General features: G+C 39.7%; 1 protein-coding gene across 2 annotated transcripts in view; it reads left to right on the top strand.

Moving 5' to 3' along the window:
* Positions 1-14420, top strand: part of RNF157 (ring finger protein 157) — a 1565029-nt gene that overhangs the window by 1105960 nt on the left and 444649 nt on the right. For both annotated transcript variants that reach the window (XM_044068100.1, XR_006364438.1), the window contains exon 5: positions 13237-13354. In XM_044068100.1, the coding sequence (XP_043924035.1) occupies positions 13237-13354 (118 nt within the window). The remainder of the gene's footprint in view (positions 1-13236; positions 13355-14420) is intronic.

Consider the following 14420-nt stretch of genomic DNA (forward strand, 5'->3'; position numbering starts at 1 on the left):
TATCCTGGGCCACCAATATTAACCTTTTTATCTTTTGGTTTAAATGTACCTTTCCTTAACCATACTTGCATCAGATCCTGATTGGCATGAGGTTGTTTGAGGAGTTTTCTGAACTTGAGACTATATTTATACCTTTCCTACATATCTTGCCTTCTCATCTGATCCTTCACTTTATATTCTTTCTTTTGTTTTTAGCACATTCAGTTGCTGCCTGAATTTTTATCTGCTTCTGGCTTGACTTCCATTCTCACTCGAGACTGATATACTCCTGCTAAACTAAGCAGGGACGTCCTCTTAGACTTGTTTTTGTGTTCTAAAACTTTCACTATGTTTGGATCTTGTGAGGTCAGCAGATGTATATGCAGTCCTACGATTGTATATCTATAAACGTAATTAATTTTAAGGAGGCCCACAACTCCTTCAAAATGAGGGATATATAATCATGGTATGCTCTGATTTCTATAAATCATTTGATAAGCGTGAAGCATTTTTCTTTTTGTCCAACTGATCCAATACCTTTCTGAGCCAGTCAGTCACCCCAAAACTGTAGGTTAGAACAGGAAGAGAAATTTGATTATAGCTTGGACTTTTTTCCTAGCTGTCAGTACTATTTTCAGTATTAATTTTAGTCTTCTAAAATGTTCTTTACTGAGTTTAGTTCACATTTTTTTCATGTTTTATTTTCAATCCTTAATCAATTTCCAAATATTGATACACTCCCTCCTGCTCACATTCATTTATATCACAGTCTGCCCCAGACTGATATTTTCTTGGTATTGCAGCTTTCCTACTTTAAATGTTTTTTTTTTGTACAATTATCAAGACTAAATTATATTCTTATATCATCTGTTAATGTTTTTACCACTTGTAGTTGTGCTTTCAGCTTCTCATCTGATAAACTACACAGTTTTAAATCATCCGCAAAAAGAAAAGTCCTTATTCATTGTTGCTGTTTGGTAGCCAAATTGTAACCATGACCTAATCTGTTAAGTAGACTGCTTAATGGGTTAAGGCAAGACAAAAGAGCAGCGGTGACAGAGTCACCCTGGGATATCCCCCTAAATTTTTATCCCAGGGATGATCATTTGTCCTTTATCATGGCTTAACTGCAAAGTGGTTTGCCACTTTTTCATGGTCATGGTAATGTAATTGAGCAATATAAGGTATCTTGTACATCTGTAAGCACTCCTTTATCCATGAATGTGGGATGATGCCAAATGCTTTTTTTATAATCTTATCCATGCCGTATTTAGATTCTTCCTTACGACTTTAACAAGAAATGATCCCTTGTTCCATATGACTTTCTTCTGTTACCCTTTTGTACTATTGCCATGATTGAGTTTTCTTCTAAATTACTATAAACTCAATCTGCATCTAATACAGTATATAGTTTATACATTGTTGGAAGGCAAGTTTATTGTTCTATAGTTAAGATAGCTTGCAGTTTCACTCTTATGGAGGAGGATTCTTTTTCCTGTTAACCAGGCTGGTGTGTGTTTGGGGTGTGCATATATTAGTTCTTCCTCAGGGCTAAATCTTTGTTTAGCATTGTTAATGCTTTTAGCCAGACGTTAGGTACCGCATCTGGGCCTGGGGTTTTCCAGTTAGGAACTTAATTTTGTTTCAGTTTCTCTGGCTGTTACCTCATGTCATTTTATATCCTGCACATTTAAACGTCTTACTGTTTCTTTTACTATTTCTGTCCATTTAGTGTCTTTGTTATGTTACACAGGGTCGTTGTAGATATTTCTCAAAAATGTCTATTCTTTTCTTGATGGTGTTTCTGATGTTCTTGTTTCACTGTTGCAGTCATCACATTTGGGTTATCTACTTGCAGTAGCCCTCAGTCAGCCTGATTAACAAAGTCTTGGGTCCTGTGTCAGTTGCTGTCTCTTCCATGCCATCAGGTCGTCAGGGGTATAAAACATGCAGCCGATGCCATTACATCAGCCTTTCTTGCTGCGAGGTGCCCAAAGCAGTCAGCCGACTCCTGAAATATTCATTTTCGAGTTTCAAAACCGAAGTCTTCAACTAAAGCTAAGTACCCCGTTGGGGAAACTTTTCCTTGCTTCTTACCAATGTCAGTAAAAGTTAATAATTGCATTTCTTGTGGAAAGCAAATACCTCAAAAAGATTTTCATTCGTACTGTATTCCTTGCCTAGGCCCTGACCATGACATACCTTGCTGTCGGTTTTGTGCCTTATTTAACCAACGCACTATCCGTCGGTATATTTACGTCTAAATATTTCGGTTCTCGGTTCAATTATCCAGATATGTCATCGGTAAGCCATCAGACTACTGGCATTCTGAAAAAAGCACAAAGATATAGACAGAGACAGGCAGCCGAGGTCCAAAGCTGCCGACAACGCTTCTCCTAAGCCAGTCACCGGTACTGAGGCGCTTTCACACCCCCTGATACCCACTACTTCTCTTTCGCAGGCCTATACTGAGACCCATTCGGAGTCCGGTATGCCACGAGATGCTTCAACTGTAGAACCTGCAGATGTCTCTACCTTAGATGGGTCCGGAGCCGCTGTGCAGGCACCGGCTTCTGAGGGTGTATTCAGGCCTACAGATTTGCATATTAAACCAACGCCACCTTCTTCTTTAAGGCCTAAAACTCATACCATGCCTAGAAAACCGACACCCAGGCCACATGCTCAGGCTTCTATGCTTGAAAAACAAATGATAAGAATGGATGAAGACCTTGTAACTTTAATCAGGGGAAGCCAACCATCCTCTTCTAAGAGACCTAGGACTGAATTTATTTATGAATCTTCTGACCAGGATTCTGATATTTTTGTTACTTCTGATGACCTGGATTTACCCTTATTTACTTATGAGGATTCTGATGCAGAGGACTCTATTCTCTCTGCCCCCCCCCCCCCACAGGTCTTTTCTTTTGGTGAAACCTTGCATAATGTAAGGGAGCATTTCCACTGGGAAAGCCAGGATTTCTCAGATTCAAAAAAGAGGCTTAGGGACTTCTTACTCCTGCCTCGACATAGGCCATTAGCTATCCTTCCTGTTTTAGACATGGTTGATGATGCCTTTTTGGAATCTTGTTTGGCTCCTGATTCTTTACCTCCTGCTCCCAGAAAGCCTGATAGATATTACAGGGTTCCTGATTCTCACAAGTTCCTTTTTAAAAATCCTATTGCGGATCCTGAGATTATCTCACAGGGGCCCAAGGGCATTAAGGCTTCTACTGCCAAAAATCCTTCCCCTTCTGTTAGAGACTCCAGGGCACTGGATAGATTGGGTAAGAAGGTATACACTTCTGCAACCTTAGCCATTAGAGCCTTAAACTGTCAGTTTCATATGTTAAAGTATCAACAACATATTATTGGATTGCTTAAACAGAAAATTATGTTGATTCCTGACTGTGCTGAAAATAAGGATTTACATGATTTAATGCATTCTGCTGAACAGGTTGGAAAACATACTTTGCAATGTGGGTTTGATTCATTAAAGGCCTCTTGCAGGGCTGCTGTCACTGGGTCTGTACTTAGAACGCATGCTTGACTTAAGGAGCAATCTTTGCCTGATCATGTTAAAGCAAAACTGTTGGATGCTCCCTTAAATCAGGACAGTCTGTTTGGCAACAAAGCAGAGGAAGCTCTTAAAGATGGAAGATAAAGCTAAATATATGAAAACTGTTAAAGATTTCTTACAAGTTCAGCCTCCAAGATTTAGTAGGCATTGGCCCACTAAGAATTGGTCCTTTCCTGCCTCTTCCAGGCCATCTCAATCCAAACCCAGACCCAGCAGAAACCCCAGGTTTCAGTACCATGGTACGCACAAGACTAAGCAGTGGGGGGCTTCCGATTCCAAATCTGGGAGTAGTAAGACTCCCCCCTATGGAAAGCTGGCAATGACTTGACTTTAAAACTTCCAAGCACTTCTCAACTGACTGCTCCTTTAGGGGGAAAGATTGGTCTGCAGGCCAAAAACTGGGCACCCATTACTCAGGACAAATGGGTTTTAAATATAATGTCCCAAGGACACAGATTTCATTTCCACACACTACCAACCCTAAATGGTTGGCCAGATCTACCCCCAAATCAGTGGGCAGAGGCTCAAAAGCAAGTACTCTCTCTTTTAAGCATAAAGACTATTCAAACTGTACCAGAAGAGGTAAAAGGACAAGGTTTCTAGTCAAGACTTTTCCTGGTACCCAGAAAAGACAATTCATGGCGTCCTATCCTGAACCTGTGTACTCTGAACACCTTTTTGGTGTTTCCAAAATTCAAGTTGCCGACTCTTCACCATTTGCTTCCTATGCTGGGAAAAGATGCCTGGATGGCAACACTCGATTTTTTTAAAGGAAGCATACTTGCACATCCCAATCAGGGAATCTTGCAGAAGATACCTATGCTTCAAAGCAGGCTACAAGCACTATTAGTTCTCTGCACCGCCCTTTGGCTTATCTACTGCACTCAGAGTATTCACAAAGTGCCTAGCTCCAGTCATTGCATTTTGCAGGCAAAGAAATATTCAAATATACCCATACCTGGACGATTGTCTAATTCAGGCAGAAAGCCAGGACATACTTTTGAATCGTCTGGCTTTTGTACAAAGGGTGCTAACTTGTCTGGGATACACCATAAACGAAAAGAAACCGCACCTGGTACCCTGTCAACAAATTATATTCCTGGGAGCAAGCTTGAATACAACTTCCCAGATGGCTTTCCTTACACCAGAAAAACAAATTCATCTGACAACCTACTTCAAACTAGTGGCCACAAAAACCCTGTTATCTGAAAGGCAGATATTGCAAGCCTTGAGGTTCATGGCCTCCTGCATTCTTCTAATTCTATATGCAAGAATGAATATGAGGAAACTACAGTGGTATCTAAAAGGCCTATGGTGTCAACATTCTCAGGATCTAGAAGCAATGATTCCTGTCATACCTTGCATACACCTGGAATTTCTTTGGTGGGCATAGGTTTGCCACCTAAACAAGGGACTACCATTCACTCTACCCCCTGCCGCCCAAACCCTAACAGACACATCAGACTGTGCTTGGGGGGGGCTCACCTGACAGGGATGTGCATTCAGGACAAATGGAACCCAAGTCAAATGCACCTGCATATCAATCAAAAAGAAATGTTAGCTGTCCAGAATGCTCTGACAGTCTTCAAGGACCACATTCTTCCAGGACAATAAATGGTAGACACAGACAACACCACGGTTATGTGGTACATAAACAAGCAGGGGGGTATGCATTCTTGCCCCCTCTGCAGACAAGCCATGGCATTATGGAACACAGCCTTGAGCTACCAAGTGCATCTACAAACTCAATTCCTGCCAGGAAAACTAAATACACTGGCAGTCGGACTAAGCAGAAACCTCATGGACCCAAATGAGTGGAGACTGGAACCAAAGACTTTCAGCACGTTGACAAACAAATGGGGGAGCCCAGATAAAGACCTGTTTGCCTCCCCCAAGAACTACTAATTGGACAAATTTTGCACAAGGACTCCCCACAAACAGGCTTGGAAAGTGGATGCCCTCTCGTTCAGCTGGAAATCCCATCAGTTTATGCCTTTCCTCCTCTGCCTCTCCTCTCCAAAGTACTGCTAAAGATCAAACAGGACAAACCAAGGACGATATTGATTGCACCAGACTTGCCATGCCAACACTGGTACCCCCTCTTTCGCAGTTTGTCACTGTTGGTCCCATGGCACCTGCCTCTGACCTCTACCCTGTTGTCTCAACAGAAGAATCAGATTCTGCACCCTCCGCTTCAAACCCTTAACCTCACAGCCTGGCTAATTACCTAATCTCTAACTTACCATCACTCAGTAAACCAGTGATGGATATCATTTTAGAGGAAAGGCGGCCTAGTACTGAACATCTTATGCTGAAAAATGGAAAAGATTCTGTGCCTGGAACCAATCTCAAGGGATGAGCACAGCAGCGCCCAACTTACCTAGATTTTACAATACTTAACTGAGATGCTTCACATGGGACTTTCTTTTTCCTCCATCAAAATTCATGCCGCAGCCATTTCAGCTCATTATAACACAAAACCTCCCCTCTTCTTACATCCACTGCTCAAGCAGTTCCTCAGAGGGGCCGAAAATTTAAGACCATCCAGGAGAGCCCAAACTCCAGCCTGGGACCTTAACTTTGTATTGGAGAAACTCACTCTTCCTCCTTTCGAGCCAGCTGCTAGTGCAGATTTAAAATTCCTTTCTTGGAAAACAGCATTTCTTTTAGCAATTACTTCAGCAAGAAGGGCATCTGAATTACAGGCCCTTAATGGCTTTGGAGGCTTTCATCATCTTTCATGCAGACAGGGTGTCCCTCAAAACCAATCCCTCCATGCCTAAGGTGTTATCCAGTGTGACTCTATCAGTCTATTCATTTGCCAGCCTTCTTTCCCAATCCACAGAAAAAAGGGGAACGGATAATCCACTCCTTAGATATGCACAGACAACTTAGATTTTACTTGGACCGGACAAAATCTCAAAGGAAATCTGAACAACTGCTGGTGGCATTTGCTGCAGGGGCAGAGGGGAAGGCTATCTCAAAGTAAACCATTTCTAAATTGATAGGCTCATTTCTGTTGCAAGCACCATGGAAAACCTATCCCACATAGGATCAGACCCCATTCAACCAGGGCTGCATCTACCTCTACAGCCTTTCTCAGAGGTGTTCCTACCAGGGACATCCTAGAAGCCGCTAGTTGGAGTTCTGTACATACCTTCACCAAGCATTGCCATTTGCCAATTTTCTCCAAGTCCAGAGCTGACTTTGCCACTGCAGTCTTGCAGGGTCTTATAGCTGGTCCTAATGCTATCTAACTTCCTCCTCCCATCCTTAGCTTTGGGAATCTACCCAAATGTGATGACTGCAGCAGTGAAACACGAAGAACATAGTACAGTTGTGTGCACTTACCATAAATGTAGATTTTCAAGTGTATTCACTGTTGCAGTCCTGGTTACCCTCCCTCCAGCCCCCTAATTTGTTTGGTTATACCTCTACTATTCTTTACTATGATTAAAAGCTTTTTGGTGTATTTGCTTTTTTGTTGGAGGTATATCCTTGTATATTGGTGTACATATGTTTTATTGCTTCCCATTAAGCGGGCACCTGACATCTGGGGAAAGAAAAACTGATGTAATGGCATCGGCTGCATGTTTTATAGACCTGACATTACGGAAGAAGAGACAGCAACTGACGCAGGACCTAAGACTTTGTTAATCAGGCCGACTGAGGGCTATTGCAAGCAGATAACCCAAATGTAATGACTGCAACAGTGAATACATTCAAACATCTACATTTATGGTAAGTGTACACAACTGTACTTTCCTTTTCCTTTGTTTCCCATTTCTCTATAAAACTTTTTGGATCATCAATGAACTGCTTATTTTGTACATTTTTTTTATATTTATCTGCATATTTTCTACGTTTTTCAGCCTGTGCCGATATCTTTAGTTAATTATTTGCAGTAGTGCTTGATAGAACCTGGACTGATGAAGGCTTTAATGCTGAAACCGGTCTGTTTTTGGTTAGTTCAGTAAAATTTGGATTTATTTGGGCTCGCTGACTTAGTGTGCTGGGCTTCTTTTTGATTTTCACTGTTTGTACTTCTAAGCTGTGCACCTTTCCGTACTGGCGTGACACTGTTTGGTATATATTATTTTGCTGTGTTAATACTGCACATTTCTTTTATCATGTCTATATTTCTAGGTATTTTTGTTGATCTGCTCCCTCTTCTATACTCTTCTACCAGTGACGCTTCTTGTCTTGATTGCTTTATAGTTTCCTCTCTTGGATACGTCCATGATGGCATTAGATTTCTTCCTTTTCTTTCCCTTACTGCCCTGTATGTTTGTGATAAAACTTTTATCTATTAATTTTTCTGCACTGTAATATATCCTACTTCTGTTATATTATGGGAATTTGTGTTAATAGTCTTGATTACTGTGTTCATTTGTTTTACCAGACTTCCTACATTTTGGATCTTACTGACTTTCTGTAATCAGTTTTCTTTCATTGATCTTAATATGTCTATCCATCTTTTTTAAATCAAGCAACTCTTCCCTTTGACCTTTTTCTTCTAAACTAAGGGCATATTTTATATTTATTTCCTGTGATCATTCTACAGAAGTTCCAGAACATCTTTCTGTGACATACTCTCTTCAGCTGCAACCCGCGTCATCTGTTGCTCTTTCTTGTGGCACTTACTGGCATACCCTCTACAACATTGACTGCTTCAGAATTGCCACAGTTTTCTGTCCCTTCCCTTGCTGTGGAGCTACAGCTCAACTTTTGTTCTGTTTTCCTACTGAAGGCTGTAGAGTATCTTCCTATGACAACTGATCTGATGCTTCCATTCTACCCGTTTCTCCTTAATTTGGGGATTCACTGTTCAATCATGCTGCAACGTTACTAGAGGTGGGTTTTCTACACTAAATCCTTCACAGGTAAGTCCATAACTTCAATTTCTTTAACTTCTTAATTAGTAATCCTTTTTTCTACTTTCCTCTTTGTTTTCTTATTTTTTTGTATTTTAAAATTTTCCATATCTGGATGCCTTTGCCTATATCTCTCTTCAAATATATTTGGAGCTGCTTTTTTGGTATTGATTAGTTTGGCTTTCTCCTTTGCATAAATATTATACCATATCAGATCTCTCTTTCCCATGTCCAAGTTTCTTTTCTATATTTTTCAAAAATATCTAAGTCTTGTTCTTTGCATTTTCACACTTCCTCTGTCGCTTCTTTTTTCAAATGGACCAATGTTTTTTGGCCTATGTAATGTTTTTCATGAAGTTGTTGTATTAATGCCAATTTGTGTTGTGCAAGTATTTTTCTTAGGTTCATAGATTAGATAAAATTAGATTAGTATTGGGCTAACTGCCCTTCTGGGCCATTATAAGCCTAACCTTTCACCTCACATGAGAATCGAACCCTGTACCTTGTGTCTGTAAGGTAAATACCTTAACCACTATGCCAACCTTCCCAGCCTCTAATTTCTCTGTTAATCTTTTTGGATATCTTCTATCTGGAAGTTCTGGGCTTCTTGAATAATAGTAACGATACACAATTTCTTTTTTTTTTATCCTAATAGTCCACTCTGTCATCTGTATGAGTGTTTTTGGCCCACCAGTTTTTGCAATTTTTGTGGACTACTATTTCCTTCTACAACAGGAGTACCATCCTCCCCATGAGCCTTGCCTAACCCCATAGTAAGAATGTTTCCATATCTTGAAGATTCTACACTGTCATTTTTCAGTACTGACACCAGTGTGCCTATGAGGACTGGACATTTGTTATCTTGGGACTTGTGCACCCAGCTGCGTTTGCTTTTTTTTAACCTGCTTCTTTCCATGGTATATAGACTGTATTTTATATCACGTATATCTGTGTCGTCTTGGTGTGATTTTGTAAAAACAGGGTCCACATTGTGAAGTTACTGACTAAGACTTGAGGGTGAATTCAATTCCAGCAGTACTACTCTCTCTAACTTGATGATTTTATCATCTCTCCATCCAGACCCCTTTTTTAATACCTGTATAGCATTCCTAATTTTTGTTGTCTTTTTCTATGTTATATTGAAATGCAGGTCATATTTAAGATATTTATTTATAATCATGCCAAGAAGTTTTGTATGGGAGACTATATCAATTTCAGTTTTAATAAGGGGAAAAGATTTTTGAGATTTGCTTTGTCAGGCATGTGTGATTGGGAGAAAACAGTAACTTTGTTTTTATTTTATTACTATTTATTGACTTTGTTATTCCCAGTAGGCCAGCAGCCCCTTTTCAAGGGTGACCCGGAGTGGCATTCACCCGGACTAGGGAAATTAAGCCAGGGCACCCTCAACAAGTGCTGTGGTATCTTCTACATCCACCTTAGCTGCTGCCAATTTAGGCAGATGGGACTTAGGTTTAATATCTCATCTGAAGGGTAGTGCCACCACCCTTGTGCTAGATTTCAGTGTTAGTACTGGAAAATTAATCCAAATATTTGTAGTTTTTGATTTCATTTTACAATGCAATCCAAGGACAGGGTGCTCCATCTATCTCCATTGTTTTTTAGTCCTCAAGTCTTCTGCAATGGAATATCTACTTTCAGTGGCTGCAGAGTCACCACTCACTCTTGATTTTGTCCTGGTCTCTCAAACTTCTGCTGAATAATTTAGCATTGTAGGTCCCTCCACACAACTTGAGTCTTGGTTGACATTTACTTTCTCCTACCACAAAGGCGAACTTCACATCAGATGTGTCTTTAGAGAATTGAGGAGTTTGTGGTTGACAGTGGTCCAGAGTTGTTTAGAAGACCGTCTTTAGAAGCTTTTAGGGGTCAAAGGCAGTTTTCTCGGCTGTTCAAATTTGGAGCACCACCTAAAACTGAAGTTTTCATTGGTAAGATTGAGAATCAAAGGAGTACTCAAGATTAAGCACAGGGGCAAGGCAGCTGTTTCCTGCACTCCATGCAGTGCCAGCTCTCCCTGATGTCAGTGCAACTACAGGGGGGTGGGAGGTATCCTGACAGCATAAGCAACAACACACGTTTTCAAGTCTTGATGGATCTTAAGTAAATGCTCAGTTACTTTTGGATGTGTTTTGCAACACAAATGTATCTGTTTGAGGTCTAAGAGAACTTGGTCGTCATTGAAGTTTGACTCGCTGCAGCTGAGCAGAGAGTGAGCTGCGAATGCCATTACTTGGATAAGAATGAAATCCCACAATTGTTGGCAAAGTTCCATGCAGAAATCTGAAAGCTCATTTTTAACATTTCTTGCTGGTTTCAAGATAGTATGGTTTCTAGCTCTGCATTCTGTAGTCATTCAGGAGCCAATCCTGTTCCAAGCAGTCTGATCACACCGTTATGTGAACAGAGCCATCTCCAGCTGAGACCATGGCTTTTCCAGCAACTACACGTACTGCCAACAGGCCCTTTATTATTGCCACCTTCAAGGCCATTTAAGAGATTCTCCTTATGAAAAGCCTCATTCCCCTTTCAACTCAAGATTGTAGGTCTGCAGAGGTATCTTACTTTAGATTTTTTTTTCAGTTTTAGATTTATTCTTTGAGGTTTCATGACCCTGCCCTTTTCATTAAGCAGTGTTAAGAGAAAGTTACCATGTTAAAGCCATCTGAGAAGAACTGTACTTTTCCATGAAGCCTGAATGGTTCATGCCTGATGTGCTGTTGCACCTGCTGATAGAAATGATGGGTTTGAATGAGAACAGATTTGTCTCGAAAGATGGTCTTTGTGACTGTACCTGCTCTACTTGCTGTATTTTCTTGTAAATAAAGATCAGGCACTCCCCATTTCCTTCCAAAAGTCATTTCTGAGGTAACCCTTAGTCAATCCACACATTATTTTAGTCTATTCCCCCAGAAACACCAAGTATGAGTGAATGAGTAGGTGGGCTGGTTTGTAAATACCTGTACATATTGAAGAGATTTGTGTTAGTTTATCAAAATTTTACTTTGTCAAAATTCATTTGGTCAAGGCCATGTGATTGATAGCTTAAAATATTGAAAACTAACTAATAAACGGAAATGGAATTGCATGGAGGTTACATTACGGTGGGGATAAGGGAATGTGTTCTTTTGCCCACTGTAGTGTGATCTTAGAGTTGTTAGTATATAAAATTAGCAGGGGCTTGCAACCCTCCTGCACCTCCATTTTTAATTGGTTCTCAATATTTTTGGTTGTCGATCACATGGTCAATAAACTAACATAAACCCATATTGAAGTACTCACCTAGCTGTTTAAATTGCTATTTTCATTAACACGATTCCAGTTCTTTAAACTACATTTTCATTAACATGGCAAGTAATTTCCTGCAGTGTTACTGTGATGCCTGCACTTGACCTGCTTTGTAGTAACCCGCTGCACATCACTACATGGATGACAGTGTCTCGTTGCTTCCCTTACCTAACTGCCTGTAACTGTCCAACTACCTATAGGTTGTCTTCAACACTGTCATTTTACAGCTTCCTTTGATAGATCCTGAGTTGTGTTATGCTATAAATCCAACATCTGAGGAATTCCTTGACAACTGTTTGCGAATGCCATGTCACAGACAACCTTTTGCTAGTGCTGTCTGGTTTCATATACTTTGAGCTCTGTGTACTATGCCAGAATTGCCAGTCTTGTTGACCAGTACACAGTAGATGCTGCAAAGCACAGTGAAAGGTTCATAGTCATAGTAATGCATAGTATTTGCCTAGCAACAGCTAATATTGTTCCTCTTTCTAATAACTGGACCTGCCCATTTCTTTGATACAAAGACTTTAAGCAGGAAATGATTTTTCCACTTCTTTGAGTGTACCCCTCCCTAATTAGTTTAGTGAACATCTGGATGTGCCTGTCCACTATACTTTGTTTATATCCCTGACGGTAGATACCTCTTATTGCTGTTTTGCTTCCTTACTAGTTTTATGTGGTCATTAAAGAAAATACGCCCTCATCTGCCATTGTTGCATGTGTTGATGCAAGGTGTCTGCCCCCCCCCCCCCCAATAGTGATACTAGGCATTGTGTACATGTGTATGGAATTGCCTTTACATTTTTAGTACATGACCAACTTCCTTCCACCCACTGAGGTAAGGGAGATTGACATCTTGATTCTCCCTGTCTGGTCAGCTGACCATTGTCCTTGTTAAGAGTTGATCTTGTCACCTGCATGTTAAGTGCATGCTTATGCAGCATGATGCAAAATAGTCTCTGTCATTCCTTAAATTAGATTTTTCTGCCATTTTTGCCATCTCATTCTATCACCATTCTAAATGTCAGGTGTTTTACCAGAACTTTGCCCCTTGAAATCTGTTAATAGTACAGCTGCAAGATACCTGGTTCCTTAATGGTAGCGGGAAGTAAAGCTGATCCTTTTCTGCTTTGTTCCAGTTACTGAATTCCATGCATCTGTTCTGTAAATGTGAAACAATTAATTCCTTGTCTTATGCCTTGGTGAAGGATTAAATGATCAACAAGAAAATCTGAACGTAGTCTAGTAACATTTTTTTTTCAACACTCAGGGTGATACAGTTAGTAGTAATGGTCAAATGTTAAGACACAGAACTTGTTAAATCTTATGTGGATGCTTGAGGTAATAAAATAAAACAGTTCTATTTTGAATTTCCCACAAGATACAACTCATAAAAGGGAGTTAGATATGATTTAAAATTCTGAATTTAAAAGCATTGCTAATGGGTTATTAGATGTGTGCTTTTTCAGTTCTTTTTCTCATGTCTTGGTCTGTTAGGTACATCCCAAAAGAGAAGGACTTGCGTTCTGAGACCGTCCATTTTAAACGAGGAGTATGTCAGCAGTTCTGTCTTCCATCTCACACAATTGATCCCTCAGAATGGCCTGAAGAGGAGGTACAGTATTCAGTTAATTTAATATATATTATTGATAAAAAAGGCAAGAATGTATTAAACATATATAATTTCTTTTTTAACACCCTTATTGAATTGCCACTTAAGATGTGGTCAAGCATACATACATTTATATACAAGAAAGCAAACCATATTAAAATGTTTCTACTTACAAACATTATACATCACATAACTTTTTTGTACCTTTCATCAAGCCCAACATTACATAAATTAATAAATTCCTACCTTCCCCTTAAATCTCACTCCTCCAAAACATTATTCTGCATGTATTGTCCCCATAATTTCCATGTTTCTATGTAATTTGCTCCTGTCCTGTTCTAATGATCCCACTTTGAATTCTTATATCTGTGTTAAAATGTTCACTGCTTCAAATACAGTTGTTTTAGACTTTGATTTACATTTTCTAGTGATTGCTTTTTTGGTAGCCATAAGAATTAAACTTAGCAAGGCCTTACTATGTTTAGGGAATTCAGTTCCTTTGTCACAGCTGAAAAGAATCATTTCCTGTATCCATGCTCAAAAAACAATATTTTCCTTCATTACCCTAATTTGCTCACCCAGTATTTCCAACTGAGCACTCTGTAGGGAATTTGAAATCTGCCAGCTCATTATATGTTCTCATTTGCTTCTTTCTTCCCCATCACACCTCCAACATTGTTGTCTACGCAATGAATGACTCTTTGGAATATGCTTGAGGTATAAAAGTACCTGTGCAAACACTTCTAAGTAAAAATCCTAAATCTAATGTAATTCCTGGCAATAGGATAGACACTGGACACCTCCAGAATGTTAAAAGCAATTTATTTAATACTCAAATTAAATAAGTGCTTCCGTCCACTTATACATATAGACTTCATCAGATAAAGCAATTGAAATTAGCAGGTGTTTATATATTGAATTTAAATGTGACATCACACAGTACTGTCTAATCAGAGCAACTCAAACTATATACATAGGAATAAGCACTTTTAAAGGTGTATGTACATATACAAAAAACATTTACACTTGCATTTATGCAAAACTATGACCACATAAAAATCCCCACCAT

The sequence above is a fragment of the Protopterus annectens genome, chromosome 4.part0 (assembly GCF_019279795.1).
Source record: "Protopterus annectens isolate FY-2018-M chromosome 4.part0, PAN1.0, whole genome shotgun sequence".
Classification (NCBI taxonomy): Eukaryota; Metazoa; Chordata; order Ceratodontiformes; family Protopteridae; genus Protopterus; species Protopterus annectens.